This window comes from Monodelphis domestica, chromosome 4 (assembly GCF_027887165.1).
Source record: "Monodelphis domestica isolate mMonDom1 chromosome 4, mMonDom1.pri, whole genome shotgun sequence".
NCBI classification, from domain to species: Eukaryota; Metazoa; Chordata; class Mammalia; order Didelphimorphia; family Didelphidae; genus Monodelphis; species Monodelphis domestica.
This window is the reverse complement of record NC_077230.1, coordinates 433,293,585-433,316,392: the sequence shown is the minus strand read 5'-3', so window position 1 is coordinate 433,316,392 and position 22,808 is coordinate 433,293,585. Positions and strand designations below refer to the sequence as shown.

The 22,808-nt window shown below is 43.7% G+C and overlaps 1 protein-coding gene across 1 annotated transcript; it reads left to right on the top strand.

Moving 5' to 3' along the window:
• Window positions 1–3,796: 3,796 nt before the first annotated feature.
• LOC130453583 (zinc finger protein 260-like) lies at window positions 3,797–22,455 on the top strand. The gene is made up of 4 exons (XM_056825587.1): window positions 3,797–4,525; window positions 13,594–13,720; window positions 16,143–16,238; window positions 18,927–22,455. Exons 1-4 carry the CDS (start codon window positions 4,418–4,420, stop codon window positions 20,942–20,944), a joined length of 2,349 nt encoding a protein of 782 aa, XP_056681565.1. The 5' UTR covers window positions 3,797–4,417; the 3' UTR covers window positions 20,945–22,455.
• The last annotated feature ends 353 nt before the right edge of the window (window positions 22,456–22,808 follow it).

Sequence of the window (22,808 nt, the reverse complement as noted above, 5' to 3'; positions counted from 1 at the left end):
TGGCTCCTCCCCCCCCCCTGCAGGAAGGCCTTTCCCCCCTCGGGCCTCCTCTCAGGCCTTCAGACACCCCATTCCAGCCCAGGCGTCCCCCAGCAGGGGCTTCCTGGCCTCCCCGTCCCTCCCCAGCACAAGGTCTCCAAGGATCCCAGCTTAGGTAGAATGAGCAGGTATAACCCCACCTTAAACTCCCTTTCAGAAGGGTCTCCCATTGCATCAGAGGCCTCTCCCAGGGAATCCAGGCCCCTGGCTGGACGCCTCCTTCCCTGTGTCCATTGCAAAGCCAACCCATTGAACCTTCCAGTCCTTGATTTCCCCAAAGAGCCCAAGTTCTTCAGATCATTGTGTGCAGGTGCTTCTCCTCAGAGCCATTTTCGTTGGGAGTCCCTGAGCTCTCTGGGGACTGTGTAGGGCCAATGAGAGCATCATCTGCTTGGGCTCTCCTGAGCGCCTCTAGGGCTTCTGGCTCCCCAAGGGGGCCAGAGCCAAGAGTGAGAGAAGGTCCTTGGAAAAGGATTTCGCCATTTCTCATCTGGCTTCCAGAATCTGAAAAAATGGCAAAGCCGCCGGCCGCCCTATCTCATTTTTCAGCCTTGAACTCCACCTCAGGAGCACGTTCTATGTTGTCCACGGCCGCCTAGAAGCCCCCAAAGCCTCCATGAGCCCCAGTTTATACTTAGCTTTGACCTGGTCCCAGGAGAGTTTCTCCCTGAGGGAAAGTCCAACCTCCCAGTCTGAGGCTAACCGGAGGCCCCAGAGTAGTGGAGGTGGGGAAGGCTAATCCCATCAGCTCTTAAGTTTCTCTTCTGGCCCAAAGGTTTTCCCAAGGCCGCCGCCCAGCCCTGGGCTGGGTCCTTCCCTTTGGTGCCTCTTCTCCTTTGTTACCATGGTAGAGCCAATCAAGTGTCCCCTCTCCCCCTCAGCCCCCGGTTACACCTGGAAACATTCCAGCTTCCCAATGTGACTGGCCCTATGGAGTTGTCCCTCCAGCACAGTTGGCTCTCCCAGGGCTCAGTGACCAGAGCAACCAGTGCCCGTCCTCTGAACCACGAGTGTGGAGCTCTGCGTGGAGGCCTACTATGGCACGGAACCCCTTTCCTTCACTGAGTGCTTCCCTGACTGTTTCATGGTCCTGGGTTTTTTCCTGCTTAACAATACACAGTGCAATGGGAAGGGATGTCCATGAAATGGTCTTCGATGTAGTTTTTATCCCCGAGTTCTTGTTTAGGCCATTGGTAAAAAATGCTGTCCTTCCAAAGGGGCCCTGATTCAGCTGGCTCTCGCCCTTCTCTTCTCTATGCTCTGCATCTTTCCTTGTCCTCTTCCTTGGGAGGGAGGCTGCCATCTTCCCCCTCAAACAAAGGAAAAAGAATCTGTCCCTTGTGGAAACGCAGTCAGGCCCGATACAGGTCACGCTGTCCTGGCCCTCCAAAGTACTGCTTCCTCTGCCCCTGCCAGCTTCCAATCTGGGGGCCCCGAGTCTGCCCCAGGGAAGTCCCAGACCCGCCCACCAGAGACCGATCAATAGACCTAAAGGCTCACCCACACACAGGGTGCTAAGTTCCCTTTTGTCCTCTCCCGGGTAGCCCAGCCCTAGGCTGGACCCTTCCCTTTTCTGTCCCTGCAGAAGCTCTGCCTCCCTGATGATGCTGTCTTGGGCTTCCCATTTCCTGTAGCCCTGCTGATGCCAATCCCTGCTGCTTCCCCGTCCCCAGTTCCCCCACGTTCTCTGGAGAAATGCTCTCCCGGGGGCATTGTCCCAGGGATCCGTCCCAGAGCCCCAGGTGGACGCCGCCCGCCCTGGGAAGCGCTGGGCGCTGGGCTCTGGGAGAGCTTCCAGATATCGGGCCTCTGCCTGTGCTGATGGCTTTTCTGAGGACTTCCACAGTTCGGGGTCCCTCCCAGGTCACCACGTCCATCGCCTCTGGGTCACGTCTCCAGGAGTCCTCCCGAATACTGGCTGCTCATCACAGTTACCCAGCTGTGGGAGCTTTCCAAGTTGTTGCTCCTTCACCGTTTCCGGTATCCCAGCTTTCCCTGAAAGGGCCCCTTGTTCATGGCCCAGGCATGTTCCGTCCGGCTCAGGCACACCTCGCCAGCCATTCTCCTCTGGAAGGAGCTCCTGCTTTAGCCTCCAGGACTTCGCCATAACCGAAGGAGCTGTCAGGAGCCCCTCGAGATTTATCTGTCTCTGTGTACCATGTTCTCCTGGTTCTGCTCCTCTCACTCTGCATCACTTCCTGGAGGTCCTTCCAGTTCACATGGAGTCCCTCCAGTTCCTCCTTCCGCTCAGCACAATAGTATTCCATTCCCATCAGATACCACAAGGTGTGAGCCTCTCCAGTCAATGGACACCTGCTCATTTTGCTGTTTTTTGCCACCGCAAAGAGCACGGCTAACCCTGTCTGACCTCATGGTGAGTGTCCAGTGGGGCTGATGGGAGCCCTTGTTCCTCCCCCATCTGGCTCTCTGTCCAGCTCTCTGTTTCCTGTCCAGGTTCCCCATCACATCCCAGATGTCCTGGGTGTGAAAGAGAATTCTTTGTTCTCTTTGTCTATTTTTACATTAATCAACCAGAGACTTAAAATCATCCCTACTTAATACTAAGTAAGGGCGTTCACAGCTACTCACCTGTAGAACTCCACCCTCTTAACTCAATCAGTCCAAAACTTGGGACCCCTTTGATGAGAGTTTACCTCTTCAGAGAGTGAGAGGTGGATCCCCCACACACACACACACACACCGCCCCTCATGGCGGAGCTAGGCAATCTGGAAGCTGTGATTGGACCCTGTGAAGAGGGAAGGGACAGGAAGTGACATGGGAAAAGGACTATAAAAGACCTGGACTTCCTGCCTAAAGGAGCTTTGGCTGGTGACTTCCTCTTGTAGGCGTCCTTGGCTTTGGGGGCTGCTCCCTTCATCTTTGGCTTGGATCTTCTGGTGAGTCTGCTTGCACTGGGACTTTGGCCTTGTACTGGAAGGACTTCTGGATCTTCTCCTTTGGAGTTCATCCTGGGGCAGCGAGTAGCTGGCCCTCTTGTCCTGGCTTCTGGAATACCTGGTCTTCCAGCGGAGGGTTAACAAGCCCTGCCAGGCTGAGCCAGACACCCAAACCTTTGGTGTGGTAGGCTAGACACCTTCTCCACCTTTCAGGCTTTCCATCTTTTGTGTGTAAATAAAACCATTGAGAGTCACTTTGATTTGAGCTACAATATTTTAATAATCCTCTTATGATTAATGTGGTGACCCCAAGATTCTCTTCGAATTCTCAAGTTTAGTCAAACCCCAAATTTAATTCCTTACAGGGGACGCTGCCCTCAGGATGGCCCCTGGGTCACACTTCAGAGCTCTCCCATGCAGGCCTGGTGCCCTGCTCCCCAGCAACCTTGCAGGAATTCTACTGTCCCACCAACAAGCCTGGTTCTCTGCAGGGATCCAGAAGTCCTTCTTTTCCTCTAGGACTGCCCTAAGACCTAAGCACCAAAGCTTTGTTTTTTCATTTTTTAAACCTTTACCTTCTGACTTATAATCAATACTGTGTCAGAGTGGTAAGGAGTAAGCAATGGGGGTAAAGTGACTTGCTCAGGGCCACATAGCTGGGAAGTTCCAGATTTGAACCCAGGACCTATCTCTAGGCCTGGCTCTCAGTCCACAGACCTACCCAGCAGCCCCCTCAAGCACCAAAGCTTTTAAGGAAGGTGCCTTCACTGGACCTCTGGCTCTCCTGCAGCCCCCCTTTCAGATCCCAGGCATTGAGCTTCCTGTCTCCAGTTTCCCTCCAGGGACCCAGAGAACCAGCCTCTAAGCTAAGCTCCAAAAGGGGGTCCCAGGAGTCCTCTCCAGCTCCTGGTTAGAGCCTGGGACCATCTTCCTGCTTTCCCAGGCTCAGCTGCCCTCCTGGAACTCTTCTGGCACGGGATGTCCCCTCCTCTCCCAGCTCAGTTACAGGGTCCTCCTCTGCCTCCCAGCCCTTTCCTTGCCCAGGCCTCCTGCTTCCTGCCTCCCTTCTCAGAGCCCTCAGTGAGCCTGCCAGGCAAGAGAATCCCAGCCAGGCTTGTGTCTCCCAGCCTCGGGCTTCCCTGGTCATTCCTGGCAGCCCCATCCCAGAGCCCTCCTGGTCCTCAGCCTGTCCCAGCTCCCTCCCTCCTAGACCAGGCAGGAGGGTGAGGGTTGGGCAGGGGGCCTCAGGGAGGGCAGAGCTCTGACTGGGGGTCCTGGAGGCTCTGACTGCCCCCCTCCCCTCTGGGATCCCAAAGCCCCTTCTGCCTCCTGGTCTCTGCAGGAGGATGGGCAGAAGAGGAGTAAGAGAGGGAGGGGGGAGTCTTCCTGCTCAGAGCACCTTCCTGTCCCTGCCTCACCTCCTTTCTTGTCCTCCCCCTGGACCCTGAAGGCTCTCCCTGCTGGACCTCAGCCTGCCTCAATGCCTGCAGCCAGCCTCCTGCCCAGGAAGAGGAGACAAAGAGCTTGCAGAGGACCCAGGCCTAGAGCCAGAGGGGTGGCCCCTGGGAGCCCCGGCCCCCCGGCCCAGGTGAGTGCACTGTGCCCAGGGCTGAGCCCCAGAGGCCTGGGTAGGCAGCTGCCAGTGTGTGGTGCCCGGGATGGTTTCTGCCCACAGATAGGCAGGCAGTGGGATGGGGTGGGAGCACCAGTGCCCTGCTCTGTGCTGCTGCTTTTCAGGGTCACTCCTGGCACTCTGGCCCTTCCTGGGCCCCCTCAGGGCCCCCATGGCTGCCCTCCCCTCTTTGCCTCCTCAGTGCTCCCTCCTTAAGGCTCAGCGACAAGGACAGCCTCTTCCCTCTTTAGTCTGTTCCTTAGACTCCATGTGTGTTCTGTGCATGCCTAGCACACACACACACACACACACACACACACACACACACTGAGCTTCTCACCCACCTGGTTCTTTTGGCCAGGCTCTGCCTTCTGACAACTGGACCTCAGGGAAAGCCCTTCCCATCTGGGTCCTGTGTGGGCAGGCTTTGAGCAGAGCCCTGAAGGCTTCCCAACTCTTGTCCTTCTCAGGATCTGCCATGGAATTAACATTCTATATTCTTGTATACAGATTCTTGACAGCATAAAGGTTTCACACAAGATAAATTATTTTGTCACAGGTGGCTTAATTTTCTCACTACCCTGTGAGGAGTTTTGAGCTCATAATCAATCAAGGAAATTTACTTATTTTAATAAAAAGAAATAGTCAATCAAAAATTCTTAAAGACAATTCAACAATTATATCATTGAGGTTGAGAGGTACTGGGAACACAATTCAAATTTAATATTAGGCTGATCATTTTTCAGGGTTTACTAGGGAGTTGCTCACTGGTGAGTTACTGGTTTGTGAAGTCAAGTCAGTGAGGCATGTTGAAGCTTGGTGTACCTTGTAAACCTTAAAATTCCTTAGACTTATAAATGTTGGAATTTTCACCATTGGGATATTTCATACTTGGAAAATTTCTTACTGATAGTCTATTGGAATGTGAACCCCATTGGCATGGGAGGGTCATTCTTCTCCCTTCTTAAGATTACTTTAGGACAGAAACCTTTTGCTGAATGATGAAAAGGGCTTTGACCTATGCTTAAGCATAGAACAGGAATTTCTTTGAGTCATGATTGATTTTAGAATTGATACAATGGAGATACTTGGAATCAATCTCCACCCTATTCAGTCCTAACAGGATTGAGGAAGGGCTGCAGCCTAGATCAAAATTTAATTATTCCAATCTCTACCCTACTCAGGTTAACAGGATTTAGAAAGGGCTGTAGCAAAGATTTAATCATTTGAAAATATGACCTTCAACAGACATGTGCAAAGCCTCTGGGCTGTCCTAGGTTAAGCTAGAGCCTCCATTGGCACAGGGAAATGGATGGACAGTGATTGGTAGATGTGAGAACTGAGGGGAGGCAACTTGGATGGTTTCCTTAAAGATAGGAGGGTCTGAAGACTTGGGGTGGTTGAGGAGTTTGTGGAAATAGTGGTGGTGTGCTCTGGGAAGCTTGCTCTGAAGGAAGCTGGAGGTGGAGGCCCCTGAGACTGTTTCTCCATTTTGGACACGTGAGTAATAGGGACTGATCTCTTTTCTTTGCCCCAGCTATCTAAGGGCTTGGGCCTTTTGGCCCAGCCTAAACAGAAGGGGTATTTAAGCCCTATTCCCTTCTCTCCCTTTTTCTCTCTCTCTATCTCTAATTCCTTTCTTCCTCCTATTGAAATTAAACTCCATAAAAGGTTGACAGCTGACTTGAGTTTTCATTTAGGAATTACATAGCTGAATTCCTTGGCGACCTTAAATTAATATATATCAGTCTTTTAAAGTGATTCCCTTGTAACAACCTGCACATTTTGTATAGGTCTTTATGATTGATTTGTATGCTGGCTTCATGAAAGTTTCTGTAAGTGGAAAAATTCCAGGCTTGGCTTGTAGCTGCGATTTTACTGGTAATTATGTACCTAAGTAAAAGTTAACCCATGATAGTCTTTTGGGTTTGGGTTTGAGGGTCTGATCTTTTGGGGATGTTTTAGAGAATTAGGGTAGAGGTATTTTGCTCTTGCATTATTCCTTCTGACACTAGGGGGAATAATAATCATGTCAATTCCATAGGTAAGGGATATTGATCAGAGAGGTCATACAAGGGGGACTGAGTGGGCAATCACATCTTGCCAAGGGCCACTGTGTGGCCTCCTTAGCTACCAAGCGTGGCTCTGTCAATTGATCTGATGGCTCCCAGCAGATCCCCCATTTATTTTATTTTTAAGCTGAAGAGACTTCAATTTGATTTGGACTTGTCTAATGGTAGACCCGAGGTATCAGCTGAAGACTGGAAAGCAAAAGGGAATAAGAAATAAGACAAGGGCAAACGTACAAACAATAATGGTACTGGTCAAATCTTATCCTTGGAGATAAAGGAGGAGATGCTGTCACAAAAAGAATTAGCAATGGATGAGGCTGAATAAAGGGAGGTACCAGAGTGATTTGTCTGTATAGTGTGAACTCCTTGTAGGGAAGGTTGGTAGTGATGCAATGAGTGCAGTGATACCCAAAACAAGGGGTGCAATGAAGAGTTTAGGACTGTTTAAACTGTTGGAAATTGATTGTGGGGCACAAATGCCTGGACCATCATACCAGTCAACAGTCATATTAACAGGGAGCATAATAAAGGGTGGTTATTTAACAACAAATACAATGATGGCAGCAATGGAGGGACTAAGACAATTTGTTAAAAATACTTGGGGAAACATGTTGTACAATCAGTGCACAGGCTTGAATGGGTTTGGAACTTTTCGTGTCACTAGAGCGCAGTAATCCAGCAGGGGGAGAGAGAAGCAATGAATTTCCACAAAGAAAAATGGGGAATAGGAGATTAGGGGCTTTCAATGGCAGAAGTACCAGGGGGTACAGATAAAATTGCTAGCAAGGCAAGATATAAGTCATTAGTACACAATCAGGAGGTGTAAGTTGTTGCTTTGTTTTGGTTGGGCTGCAAGTGTCCCAACTTGTCCCCAAGTTGGTAGAACATCTTGTTGTTTTAGCACAGTCTCTATCTGCATTCTCCCAGGCTTGTTGGGATGGGGGGAAAACACAAACAGATCCTGGACCCCAAAAGAGGGCTGGGGCTGCCAATGATTAATATTGATACTTTTCCAATGGACCTTTTGTCTTTTTTTTTTAGATTAATTTGAAATTAGCAAGAGCTTTGGATGTATGTGTTGGGCCATTATGTGTTTTGAAGGTTTGGGAGATGCAGAGAGCATAGTGCTTCAGTAATATGGGTAGAAGTAAAAATTTGCTTAGAAAAGGTATCCAAATGATAAAGCAGATGGCCAGGATTTAACATCTATTCTAAATAGCAATTAGTAATATTGATGAAACTTGAGCTGAATTTTCTTTTCATCTTCATGGATCCTGTTTATGTGGTCCATGTTGCTTTGGATATGTCCTTTTATTAAAAATTTTGGTAGTACTAACATATTGTGACAAATTCTACTTCAGGAGGTATAAAAATTCCTGAGGTCTTAACCTCTAATTTGATATTTTTTATTATATTTCCCTCATAAATAACTAAATTATATTGGTAACACTTAATTGTAGGCCAATCAGAATCTCAGTAATGCAAGGGAAAAGATTTTGTCTAGAAGTATAAATGCATAGACAGCAGCAAAATCAATAAAAGCAAGATATCATGGGTGTGCTTATTTTTTTTTCTTAAAGAACAAAAATTCCACCCATTATCAATAATTAATTCCAATCATTATCATAATTTCGAAACAGGTTGCTTGCATGTTCAAATAACCTGGCAATTAAATTGTTAAAATATTTATCTCAAATAGGTGTAAGGTTCTCACTATGCTGCATAGAAGCTTTATTTATGTAGATGTCACCATAGTGATGAAAAACTATCCTTATCCTCTCTTAAATTATATTTAAAACTAATATGATAGAAGTTCTTAGTGTTTTCTCCAAGAATTCTCTTTACTGTAGTAGGAAAAGGGAGGGGTAACAGGTAGCTTGCTGTAAAGGGAGAAAAAAGGGGGGGTGAGTGTGATGAAACAGGTTTACTCAAAAATTAAAATAAAATCTTTATTGTTTTCAAAATTATATGTGGATTCCCAAACATGTAGGTGGATAATGGGATCCCTTTTCCAATAACCAGTGATTTGTAATCAAAAACTGCTTGTTTGCCAGCTCGTGAGTGATTAACTCTAGCTGTGGGCAGAAAGAAGGGGGGGGGTGAGCAAGGACTCAGAATGAGTCATCAAATTTGTATCCTAACAATTCTAAACAATTCCTTTGAGGGGTAATCGTACATTTCTATCATGAATGTATTACGGTTCACACAGAAGCGTTTACAGGAAAAATGGACATGTTGATGTATGAAAAGCAATCTAGATATTTTCTCAAAAGTTTATCCTAACCCACTTGAACCATAAGTTTTTCCATTCTAATCTATTCACATTAGCATCTTAAACAGTTAATCCAATTGTTCATAAATCATTCAATTTTTTTGTTTAATTAACTGTAGTATATCAATTGTTATTAAAAGGAAGGCATGTTCTCTAACCTGAGCTTCTTTGGGATTCTGGATTTATAGTTTGGACTTTTGCAGTTGTATCACACAGCCAAATTGTGCAGTTTCAATTAAAAACCCTTTTATTTCTGTCTGCTTCTAGAAAAGCTCACATTTTTTCTTAGTAGTCGTTTATGGAAATTATAATATTTAGGCATACTCAAAGTCAAATAAATTCCTGTTACTTCTTTAAGCCTTGGGTGTAATATGTCTTATTATCAGATCAAGATTTATTTCCAGCTATCAGGTAAACTCTAAGGTCTCTCAAATTATATATAAAGTTTAGCTAAGGTAGCAGAAAACTTTTATCTGTTTAAAATGTTTTCTTGTATTGGTCCCTTAATATAAATGTAAAATAATTGCAAGCACTTTTGTTCTCTTTCCTGTACCTGAGGAAGGGGCTGAATTACTTTGGGAACATTTCCAATACATTAGCTGCTTGACTGCACTTGTAGTCTGAGATCTTTCCTTTCTTTCCAATCCTTTTTTAACTCTTTACTTACATGTTTTTAAAACCTTGATTTTAAATCACTCTCAGTAAATTAATTAACTGCCAAATTGACTTTGTTTAAAGTTCTGCATAAGAATTAATTTTCTTCTCAGAACAATTTCACATTTTGTGTACATCTATTGTGACATTATAACATTTGAATAGATATGTTTCCTCTTATTCATAGCACATATATTCCCAATCAAGTATAACATTGTTTAAAACATCCATCACATACTGAACTATGCAAATTCACATACCAGTTCTGAACTGCTAAGATTGCAGTGCTAACATGCAATCACTTATTGCTGTCTTTGAAAGACATTTAATTTTGAAATCCACTATAACTGTTGTCTGACTGAATTTTAAACATGAATATCTTGTGTTTTACTAAGCATCCAGTATGGTATTTTGCCTTTTAAAAAGAAAAAATTCCTCTTGGGGTCAAACTGAGTTAATTACCTTCAACCAGTTCTGAACTTATTACAGTCGCTATCTCTTATCAGGGCTAGTGTAGATAAACAGATCTCTGGCTTGAACAGTTTTGAATTTAGCTAACATAATACACAATCGTTGCCATAAAATTCCACTTATCACCATACATATCTATATAGATCTTTTAGGGCATTAGGGTACAGGTATTTTGCTCTGGCATTATTCTTTCTAAGGTTAGGGGGAATAATCATCTCATCAATTCCATAGATAAGGGATATTCATGAGAGGTCATGCAAGGGGGACTGAGTGGGCGTCACATCTCACCAAGGAGCACTCTGTGGCCTCCTTAGCTACCACAGGTGACTTTGTCAAGGCGTCCTGGCCTGATGGCTCCCTGCAAGGGTCCTCCTCAGAGCAGACTTTGCCCTCCCCAGGGCTCTCTGACTGCCTCCCCTTTGCCATGGCTCAGCTCAAGTCGAGCAGCACTGAGGAAGGGAAGGGGCTCTGTGGGGACCTGCTGGAGCTGCCCAGAAAGGAGGAACCCGTTCCTGCTCCGCAGGAGCTCCCAGACTAGTGGGGGGAAAAGTGTCCTGAGCTGTGTCTACACTGGCCCTGCAGTATGGACTGGAGGGACTCTCAGAGGGAGGCTCTGGCAGTGCTGGGGGCCAGGAGCTCTGTTCTGAGTGTTAGATATGAGCTGAGCTTGGAAGAAGGAAGCCAGGAGGCCCAGGGAGAAGGGAGAACGTTCCAGCCTGAGGGAAGCCATTGGAGACGCCCAGAGGCAGGGGATGGAGGGTCCTGGTCAGAGGAGAGGAAGAAGGGGCTTGGGGCTGTTCTGGGGTTTCTGCTCTGTGCCTGCAGCCCCCAGTGGGGTCTCCTCTGAGCCTGGAATGATGAGGCTCCCTGGTGGCAAGAGGCTGTATGGGGCCGCCCAGGACCCAGCCAGACAGGCGCAGCCCAGCCAGTGCTCGGCTCTAACCTCCATCTTCCTGGCTTCTGGCCCTGGGTCCCCCCTCCTGAGTTTGCAGCTTCCTCTAAGGGGGGCTGTCTGACCCCCATTTTCCCCATCCCCCTCCTTAAAGGAGACCAAGATGGAGGCAGAGAGGTGGTTCCCTTCAGATGGCCTTAGATGGCCCTGCAGAAGAAACTGCCTTCCTCTGCCTTCCCCACTGCTACTAGGGATGGCAGCAGTGCCAGGAGTCAGCTGTTCGGAGGTCATCTATCCTGATAGGCCCTTTGACTCTTCAGAAGGAATTTGGCATTTATCCTTGAAAGGGAGATCTAAGAAATGTTTCAGAATAAACATTTCAGAATAAAGGGAGGGCCTGGGTTCGAATCTGGTCTCAGACACTTCCCAGCCGTGTGACCCTGGGCAAGTCCCTTCACTCCATTGTTTCGCCCTTGCTGCTCTTCTGCCACAGAACCAGCACAGAGTCATGACTGTAAGGGGGAGGGGAAGGTTTAAAAGAATAAAAACGAATCCTCAGAATTCAGTCTTGAAAAGTGAAGTCTTGTCCTAAATGTCAACTCTCTGAGCACCCACAATAATGCAGGGAGGAAACAATGTTCCCACCCCACAGATTTCCTTCTTGTGTGTGAGGGCTGCAAATCTCCGTTAGAGCCCTCGAGTCCAGCCACACAGGTGTAGGTAAAGGGGCCCGAGCTCAGGGCCAGGAAGGACAAGGAGGGGGGCTCGAGACCCCGCAGGAGCCAGTGAGTAGCAGAAAGGAGGAAGGAGAGAGTGTAACAGGGCGGGGCCCACCGTGGCCTCCTCCCACGATGATCGTGCGAGGCCGGCAGTCACTAACGTCGCCTCCACGTGAGTCACTTGAGCATTTCGGGCTGTCAGAAGTCAGTCCAGCCTTTTGAGCAAGTTCCAAAGAGAAAAGTAAGTCCAGAATTATTATTGTCTCATTTAGGAAATCAGGTGCCCCTGGTGAGATCTTTCTGTCAGGCGGTCAAGACTGACATCACAGACTTCTGGTGGGCAGCCTGCTGACTTCCTGAGCAGGATTCAAATCTCTTTAAAAAGTAAGGAAACATAGGCCAAGTCTCATTTCATTTTATCGGGGTGGGGAGTGATTTTTATATCAATCAGAAAACCTTTTAGATTCTACCTTTCAATGAACCTTTTCACCAATTCATTCTTACACCTTCCAAAATACAGACTTGACCTTTCCTCTATCAGATGTTCTTATCCAGGGTTCAAATAAGACTTCATTCACATTTCATTTCAATCTCTTCATGTGATCAGACTCAGATACATATTTTTTACAATTTCTTTGTTTAGAATGTCAAAGTATGAATTTAAAGAAAAAGGAGAGTAAGTAGGAACATGATGGATCTTTGTGAATCTAGAATCTTTATTTAATCTTAACTTTCAGGTAGCCAATGATTCTTATTTAGGTTATTTCTCCTTGATTTTGTTCCAGGGAATTTGGTTTTACAATGAAATGTTTCACATTTTCCCTCTATTTTTTCTTTTTTTTATCTTTATTGTTCATGAAGTTTTGTGCCTTTTCCTTATGATTAATTTTTCTTTTTAAAGATTTATTTTTTCAATAAATAAAAATTTATACATCCTTTTTCCATATGGCAAATTCTTGCATCACTTTCATTCTTTTCCTAATTTTTCCTCTTCATATGAATTGAATAATCTCATTTGACTTCTTCAAGCAATTCTTTGGGACCAAAGACCAATTGACATTTTTCTTTGAGGCTTTCTCTAGCTTTTGTGGCATAATTATTCCCTTCTGGATTTTTGTTTTGCTTTTGACACCCTAATGTTCTATGGTCAGGTTCTTCCCCCCCCCCCCTCATTTTCCCATCTTATTTCATAACTTCTAACTTTATACTTTTGGGGTGGAGTGACTTTCTCACATTCCAAGTTTTTTCATATCAGAACTAATTCTGGGATCCTGTAAGTTTTTAGCCCTTCCAAGATGATATGACATAAGAGTTATAGTCACTGCTGTCTTTGTTTAAAAGCAACCACAAGCACTATTTTCCACCTGTAACCATTGCAGACACAGCCTCTGGTGTGCTAGTGCTCCTGCTCATCCTGGAACTGAATGAGGCCTGGGACCCAGGTCCCTAGAGGGCTAATACAGTAAACTCCTGCACCCAGTGCCAGTGAAGGGGCTGCAGGGACCACCTTCTGACCATCTGCCTGGCCCCTTCTCGCCTGTGGGTGGGACTGGAAGTCGCTGCTGATTCAGCTGCCTCCAAGGATTATGCTGGTTGGCAGGGATGGGGCTGCTGCTGGCGTGCACCCAGGCTGATAGACTCATGGCTGGCTTGTGGGGAAGAAATTTCACATCATTTTCCCCCTCCTTGGATCCTCCTCTGTCACTGATAGGACAGATCACTTGTCAGATCCCATAGCTAGAAACCACTCATAGAAACACATTCCTGAACTTCCTTCCAACTGACCGTATAAACAACTTCTTAGTATTCTGTTGGGCTGCTCATGACTAAGGGTGGAAGGGCTGGCTTGGACACTCCTAAGGGGGATGGTCTTGGAGGGAATCATTTTCCTTTGTCATCAACACTGGATGAGATGACTTCTGGGGTCTCCTTCTGCTCTGTGCCTCTGCCTTTTGGTGGTTTAGGTCTTGGTGACGTTCCAGGATGTGGCTGTGGACTTCACCCAGGAGGAGTGGCGCCTCTTGGACCCTGGTCAGAAGGAGCTGTACAAGGAGGTGATGCAGGAGAATGCCCAGAACATGCTCTCCCTGGGTAAGGACGATGTTCCCTGGTAATTCTGAATCTACCCTCAAGGCACTGTCTTCATTCCCTCCTGGGTGTGGAAGGTTACTAGCACTTTTCAATGATTAGTAAGGCCAAAATGCTGATCTCTTGTCTCCTAGGACACCAGATAATCCTGTCTTCTGGTTTTCCTGAGCTATGGGTTTCCTTTACTGTTCCTAAAGCTGTCTCTTACTGGTTCTGGGGATCTTCAGGTCAAAAATCAAACAACTGTTGAAGAATCTCAGAATAAAGAAGTAATCTCAGGGGTTCTAGCTACTCTGACTGAGGATGAATTTTGTCTGCCAAATATCTGAAACCTCATGCAGTTTTTCTTTGAAGATGGACAATGAAGGGAACCCCCTTACCTGCCAAAAGAGCCCCTTCCTCTTTGGGTTCTTGTAGTCTTTGGAGTGTTCTTTTTTGATGATTCACAATAAATTGTAGCTCCTAGTCTTACTCTCAAGCTGAGTATAGCAAGTGTGTCTCTGCTCTTCCTTCACAGCTCCCCCAAATTGTAGTATAAATAGTGGGAAGGGAAGGAAATAAACATTTCTATATGCTGATGTTCTGTATCTGAGATGATGCTAAAAACTTCTCTTTAAAATATTATCTTATTTAAATCTCACAATAACCCTGTGATGTAGATGAGATTCATCCTCATTTTGCAACTGAGGAACTAGAGGCAAACAGCATTAATTTGTTGTCTGAGACCCTTAGCCAGTAGGTATTTGAGAATGGATTTAAAATCAGGGCTTTCTCAATTCATGTCCAAACCATATACCTATGTGTTGTTTCTTAATTTCTAGATAGTAGAATTTATATAGTTTTCTTTCTATGAAGGCAGTGGAGAAAAGAGAAATTTATGATTCCAAATTGGCTTCCCAGTTATCTCCTTCCCATCCTTCACCAAAACTCCCAATGAGCAATACCATGGAAATGATCCTTCAAGAGTCCTCAGAATGGGGATACACTAGAAACCTTCCCAATAAGATCAGGAGTGAGACAAGGATGCCCATTATCACCTCTATTCAATATTGTACTAGAAACACTAGCAATAGCAATTAGAGAAGAAAAAGAAATTGAAGGCATTAAAATTGGAAGTGATGAGACCAAGTTATCACTCTTTGCAGATGACATGATGGTCTACTTAAAGAATCCTAGAGAATCAACCAAAAAGCTAGTTGAAATAATCAACATCTTTAGCAAAGTTTCAGGATACAAAATAAACCCGCATAAGTCATCAGCATTTCTCTATATCTCTAACCCATTTCAGCAGCAAGAATTAGAAAGTAAAATTTCATTTAAAGTCACCCGAGACAATATAAAATACTTAGGAATCTATCTGCCGAGACAAACACAGGAACTATATGAACACAACTACAAAACACTCTCCACACAATTAAAACTAGACTTGAGCAATTGGAAAAACATTGATTGCTCATGGATAGGTCAAGCTAATGTAATGAAAATGACAAACCTGCCCAAATTAATTGAAGTAGTCCGAAAAGGGGAGGATAATAAAATTCAGGTAGATAAATCCCTGCCTGCATTTTTAGGGAACAGACCCAGCTTCCCTCCCCCCAGGAGGTCAAGCTGCTTGTGCAGGCAGCACACCAGGCTCTACTTAGCTTGGGGATGAAAGTTATGAGGGCAGGAAACAAAGGAATTTCAGGAATATCAAAGAGATCAGAATGGAGTGCAAGATAACATACGGCTAACTAGGGCTATATAAAGTGTCCAGTAATGTGAGTCCACTAACCTAGCTTCCACTAGGGAAGTCTGTCCCAGCTGGTAGATTTTTTAATTAATAAATCACACATCCAATAATTGAAATTCTGGGTGTTTGGACTCACTTTATAAAGTCCCGCACTTCAATAATTTACTAATTTAGTGCCATACCCATTGAACTACTAAAAAACTTTTTTACTGAATTGGAGAAAACCATAACAAAGTTCATTTGGAAAAACAAAAGATCAAAGATATCCAGGAAAATCATGAAAAAAAATGCAAAGGAATGAGGATTTGCAGTCCCAGACCTCAAACTATACTATAAAGCAGTGGTTATCAAAACAATTTGGTACTGGCTAAGAGACAGAAAGGAGGATCAGTGGAATAGACTTGAGATAAATGACCTCAGCAGGACAGTCTATGAAAAGCCCAAGTAATACCCAATGAAATTGCGTGGCGGCTGCGGGAAGTGTTGGTGGAGGGGAGGGAGGAAAATAATATGTGATTATTGTAACCAAGGAATAATGTTGTAAATTGACTAAATAAACTAATTCCAATGGAAAAATTAAAAAAAAAATCCTCAAAACCATCCTGTAACCTGTCTTGTATACCCCCTTTCCATAAAGAGAAGAAATGACAATTGTCTTTCTGTCCTCATCCCTTCCTTATTCGAAATGCCCAGGTCTTCCAGTTCCTAGAGAAGACTGGATCTCCCATTTTGACCAAGGGAGAGCTCCATGGATGCTGGAGGGAGAAGGCCCAAGCAACTCCAGTCTGGGTGAGTGACATGAAAACAGGTTTATATATTCTGTTATCACAGGAGGTGACTACAAATCAATTGGGAATCAATTGGCCTTTTCTTCTTAGGATTCCCAGGAGGAGAAAGGGAGATAACATTGGTCAAGTTTGGGGCATGTATGTGATATTGTATAATTATGAGCTGTCATTATTATTATTAATAATATCCTTTTTAAAATCACTTCTGTATTGGTTCCAAGGCAGAAGAGTGGTAATGGCTAGGCCTTTTAGGGTTAGGTCATTTGCCCAAGGTCACCGAGCTAGGAAGTGTCTGAGTCAGGCCAGAATTGAATCCAGGACGTCCCATCTCTAAGCCTGACTCTCCATCCACTGAGCCACCCATCTGCCCCCTATTTTTCCTTAAGCAGCCATTTTCTCTCCTTATATTTACTTCTGTCTATGTTGACGTGAATGAACCATCTGGCAATTGAGGAATACCTGGATGTTGGGTTGAGAAACTGCAGGGCCGTGTTGTCCTAAGTCAGAAGTGGTCACAGTGTGACAACAGCAATGCACAATCTTGGGATGCATGTGAGGCCAGCCTGGAATCCCTGCAGGAAGGACACTGGCGTGCTTGAACCATGCCTGCACTGCTTGTTCCAGGGGAGAGTATCTCCTCCTATTTATTCCATCTGAATTTAGAGATACTCGTAACAAAGTTGGGCCGTTGTCTTCTGCTCAAAGTTCTAAAGAATTTTTAGCTTCAAAGTCTTCTCCTGTTATTGGGAGCCTTCAAAGGGTTCATCAAACACGAGGGGCTGCCATAGGACTAAACAGACATGCTGTCTGTTTCCTGAAGGAAGGTGCGACCCAGCCTCTACCCAAAGGCAAAGTATTTGTGGACACAGAAATGATGGATTTTTAAAGAATTTTATTGTAAGGATTTTATTTTCTTGGAGAGCAAAAGCAGGGAAATTAAACTCTGCTTATAGTAGTGACAGGCAATGAAATGAATATCAATATCTGGCAGAGAGGCCACAAATACCACATCTCTGGATCTGAATCCAATATAAAATTTGGGTAAAGTCTTGAAAATTACAACCGAAGACCAGAAATGTTTCTGAGCTTCAAGATTTGGCATTGACAAGGAATGACTGTAATGATGCATCCAACAGATCAATAAAGAGAAACAGGAAGGACCACAAGCTAATAAAAAATATATAAAACATTAGCAGTGGAAGAGAGAAATGGAGGGGCAGCCAGGTGGTTCAGTGGATAGAGCCAGACTGGGAGATGGGAGCTCCTGGGTTTTGTTAACCTCTCTTGTTTGGTCTTGTGCAATTCTTCATGACTGCATGGAACATGGCAGTTTCTTCTATTCTCTTGAAGTCTGTCCAAGTTCCTGTTCATTTTTTCCATGACATTCTCTATCTCATTACCTCCAGGCACCTCCATCCTCTTTTCCTTTAATCTTTCCCAATATCAGGGTCTTTTCCAGTGAGTCTTTCTTTCTCATTAAATGGCCAAAATACTCAAGCTACCACTTTAGTAATTTACCTTCTAGGGAATTCTTTGAATTACTTGATCCAAGTATTGACTGATTGGATCTTCTTGCTGTCCAAGGGACTCTCAGAAATCTTCTCTAGCATCACAGTTTGACAGTGTCGATTCTGTGATGCTCAGCGTTCATGGTAGAGTCCAACTCTCCAGGCCATACACGACTGCTGGAAAAACTCTAGCTTTGGCTCCCTGGATCTTTGTCAGCAAAGTGATGTCTCTGCTTTTTAATAGGCCATGCAGATTTACCAGAGCTTTTTTCCTAATGAAGATGGGTTTCAATGGCTGCAATCACCACCTTCAGTAATCTTTGGCACAAGAGAATAAAATCAAAGCCTTCTTTCATTTTCCTTTGATTTACCAGAAATTGATGGGACTAATTGCCAAGGTCTGTTTTTAATGTTAATCTTCAAACCAGATTTTGCACTCCCCTTCACTCTCCTCAAGAGGCTTCTTGTTCTTCCTCACTTCTGCCCCCAGCGTGGGATTCTCTGTATATAACATGATGCATCATAACAGGATGATCTGTAAACACACAGACATCTGAACATGTGAGGGAAAACTAGGTGGCAGAGTGAATAGAGTGCCAAGTCTGGATTCAAGAGGATCTACGTTCAAATTTGGCCTCAAAATCCTTAGTTGCGTGACCCTGGACAAGTCACTTAACCCTGATTGTCAGCCCTTGCTGTTCAAACTTTCGATTGATATTAAGACAAAAGGTAAAGGTTGGGGAGAAAATGAAATATAAGCAAGTGCACATGTCATAAAGTAATTTTTCTTTTAACAAGAAAAAGAAAGTTCAGTGGAGAAAGCGGATCTAGTACTGTGAAGAGAGCATGCTCATTGAAAGGGTTTGAGTTTTGGTCTCAGCTGCAGGGAGGTTGGTCATCTTATTCAAACCACAGCCCAAAGTGGGAATGTAATGAGAATGCTGGTCCTGCTTGGTGTTCCAGGTTTGTATGAAACTCCAGTATTGCTGTACCTGGAGCTTTCTATAAATTAAGCCAACCTGGGGGATGTGAGGTAAAAGAACTTTCAAATGATTGATTCTATCCATTTGATTTTGAAGTGTCTTCTCTTTGCCAGGGAGATAAATGATGAACAAGTTTATTTTCTGTCAGTGGGTAAATGAGTATCTATCCTCATATATGCCTTTCTTTGTTTCCTTCAGATGGAGAGAAGAGCCTTGAAATGAGAGAGACTAACACAAAGCTCATGGAAGAGTCACAAGAGCCAAGATTCATGAATGATGATTGTTGTGACTTTCGTCTGAGAGAAATCTGTGACCCTGATTTCAAGACAGAAAAAACACAAGAGGTTCACAGTGGATTTGATAAAAATGGGAAGAATATCAGGCAATATTCCATCTTAATTCAGTGTAAGAAAATCTCAGGCAATGACTCTTCTCAGGACAGTAAATATAGGAAATACTTTACTGAAGAAGTGGAGTTTGTTGAGTCTCATGAGAAGCCTCCAGTATTACAAACCTATCAATGTCATGCTAGAGAAATGCTTTATACACATAATGCAGTTGAGGAGGCCTTCAGTCATAATTCAGAACTCACTGACCACCATAAAATTCAAAATGGAAAGAAACATTATGAATGTAATGACTGTGGTAAAGCCTTTAAGAAACAATTATCACTTATACACCATCAAAAATTTCATACTAGCATGAAGCTGCATAAATGTATGCAATGTGGGCAAGCCTTCAGGAGACAGTCATTGCTCCTTTCCCATCAGAAAATTCATACTAGAAAGACATCTAATGAGTATCCTGAACATAGTAAAACTTTCAGTGAAAAGTCATCCCTTATTGTATATGAAAGAAGTCATACTGAAGAACAATCTTATGAATGTAACCAGTGTGGAAAGACTTTTAGACAGAGATCCCATCTTATTGTGCATGAGAGAATCCACACTGGAGAGAAACCCTATGAATGTAATCAGTGTGGAAAGAGTTTCTCACGAAGCTTCTGTCTTGCTTCACATCAGAGAATGCACACTGGAGAAAAACCTTATGAATGTAAACAATGTGGAAAGACTTTTAGACAGAGGGGCAGTCTTAATACACATCAAACAACCCACACTGGAGAGAAGCCTTATGCATGCCATCAATGTGGAAGGAGTTTTAGGCTGAACTCCCATCTTAGTGCACATCAGAGAATCCACACTGGAGAAAAACCATATAAGTGTAATCAGTGTGGAAAGAGTTTCAGACAGAGCAGTACTCTTACTGATCATCAGAGAATCCACACTGGAGAAAAATCTTATGAATGTAATCAATGTGGAATGGCTTTCAGAAAGTCATCCAGACTTGCTCAACATCAGAGAATCCACAGTGGAGAGAAACCTTTTGTATGCAATCAATGTGGAAAGACTTTCAGATGCAATTCTGGCCTTGCTCAACATAAGAGAATCCACACTGGAGAGCAACCTTATGCATGTAAACAATGTGGAAAGAGGTTCAGACAGAGGGGAAATCTTGTTGTTCATGAGAGAACTCACACTGGAGAGAAACCTTATGAATGTAATCAATGTGGAAAAACTTTCCCAAGGCCAGACAGACTTGCTCAGCATCAGAGAATCCACACTGGAGAGAAACCTTATAAATGTAATCAATGTGGAAAAACTTTCAGGCAATACTTCAGTTTTGCTGAACATAAGAAAATCCACACTGGAGAGAAACCTTATGCATGTAATCAATGTGGAAAGGCTTTCAGATGCAATTCTGATCTCCGTAAACATCATAGAATCCACACTGGAGAAAAACCTTTTGTATGTAAACAATGTGGAAAGAGGTTCATTCAGAGTTCCAGTCTTACTGTACATCAGAAAATCCACACTGGAGTGAAACCTTATGAATGTGATGATTGTGGCAAAGCTTTTAGCAACCATTCAGCTCTTCTTATTCATCAGAGAATCCACACTGGAGAGAAACCCTATGAATGTGATCATTGTGGCAAACCTTTTAGGGACCGCTCCTCTCTTGTTGTTCACCAGAGAATCCACACGGGGGAGAATCCTTATGAATGTTTTCAGTGTCAAAAGACTTTCAAAGTGAGGAGCCAACTTGCTATACATCAGAGAATCCACTCTGGAGAGAAACCCTATGAATGTAATCAATGTGGAAAGGCTTTCAGAAAAAGATACCATCTTGTTGTACATCAGAGAATCCACAAAGCTTAGTAAGAGGCATTCAAAAGATGAAAACATTTCTTTATAATCTTAAGTGGCTAAATGGTAAAATAGGCACAAAACTTCATTGTATTTTAATAACTCCTTCAAAATTCGAATGGATCATGTAGAAGTTAAGAAATGTGTGAATCATTGGAGAGAAACCCTATGCATGTGATTACTGTGGCAAACCTTTTATGAACTCTTCACAACTTGTTCACCAGAGAACCCACACTGGAGAGAAACCATATGAATGTACACAGTGTGGTAAGATTTTCACACAGAGGAATAAGCTTGCTAAGTATTAGAGCATCCACACTGGTGAGAAATCCTATAAATGTAAACAATATGGTAAGAATTTCACACATAAACCATCTCCCATGTTGACAACATCATGTGGTCTCTCATACTATAGATGTTCCCTGCCTTCATGTCAATGTTTAGCTAATGGTGTAAGATGCTCTTTGTCAGTATTACTGTTTTGCTAAGCTGACATGTTTCCCATTTTATTTGTATGGGGTAATTATGAACATACACATAAACTGCAAACAGAAAGCACATGTGTTGGTATTACTGCATTGACGTGAAAGGAAGCTAACATTTGTATCCATGTAGAAGAAAATGTGATTGTGCTTCAGTATGGTTTTATGCATCCAAAGACTAGCGTTACATGGCAGCATTTCTGGGAATGAGAAAAATTGACTGAGTTTACATATCAAAATGATTGAGATTTGAACATTACTGCAGAAACGTAAACATACATGTGTATACCAAAGATACATATTGGGAACTACATTATCTTCATCTGGTAGCTTTTTGGAAAAATGTACGTTTCTGAGACTAAAAGCATATGACGTTAAAGGGAATACAGGTCACTCGAGTTGGAACAATCCTATTTTACACTGACCATTGGTTGAAGGCAGGAATTTGGACTGAAGATACTCTACTCCAATATGAGCACATAATGTACATTATGGAAATGGGTTAAATGTTTTCTATATAAGGTTCCTTTAAGCATAATTTTGCAACTTAAATGGGCTACTTTTCTCTCCCCTCTCCCCATACGTTATACTATTTACCTCATTTCTTCAGGGACTAAGGAAAACATCCCCTTAAAATAGGATGATATGAAAGTGATTTGTCTGGTATTATTGCCATCGTAACACCAAGTAGCACATGACTGTTGGCTTATTCTAGTTAAATAAATTTTCCCTATACGTGTCTGATGTACCTACCACTAATTTACGACATGGCTCCTCATGCCACCTCCTAATCAGAAAATATCCATGTAAAAATCTTAGCTGGATGAGGTAAAATGGCAATATGGGATATATTTTTTTAAAGCCGCCATGATTGTTTTAGTGCCATTTTCATATGTATTTAAACTTGTATTCAAGGTTTACATTTTCACCTATCTGTATGCTTGGCTGGATTCAGTTTTGTAGTTCTGACCATATTTAGGCTGTGACCATTGTCTTATCACATACATTAATTGTAATAAACGTCCACTCTTACTGTTAAAATTCAACTGTTATGATTAAAATTTAGGGGAAACTGAGGCAGGTAGAAATTAGTTTCTCTCTGCAATGAGTATTATATTTTTAGAGTTTTATTAAAGGTTGAGAATTTGAATTTTTCCCCCAGAGTCCAGATATGGGCCACGATCCTGGCCAGAAGTAAAGTCCAAATTAGGTCCAATAGACATTAATGGACCTTTCCATGGTCTTCCATCTAGCTGCCAGCAAGCTGTTCAAGCAATCTCTCTCCTCTAGCTGGTATCTCACAGAGGGCCAGGCATTTTGTAGATAGGTGGAAATTTCAGCCACCTCCAAAAGCTTCAGGAAGAAGTCTGTCTTCAGTGGAGACCACACCCCCC

Coding starts and splice junctions, on each gene's coding strand:
- LOC130453583 (XM_056825587.1), top strand. CDS start 4,418: ATGCCTGCAGCCAGCCTCCTGCCCAGGAAGAGGAGACAAAGAGCTTGC. Junction 13,721..16,142: donor CCAGAACATGCTCTCCCTGG/GTAAGGACGATG, acceptor CGAAATGCCCAG/GTCTTCCAGTTCCTAGAGAA. Junction 16,239..18,926: donor CCCAAGCAACTCCAGTCTGG/GTGAGTGACATG, acceptor TGTTTCCTTCAG/ATGGAGAGAAGAGCCTTGAA.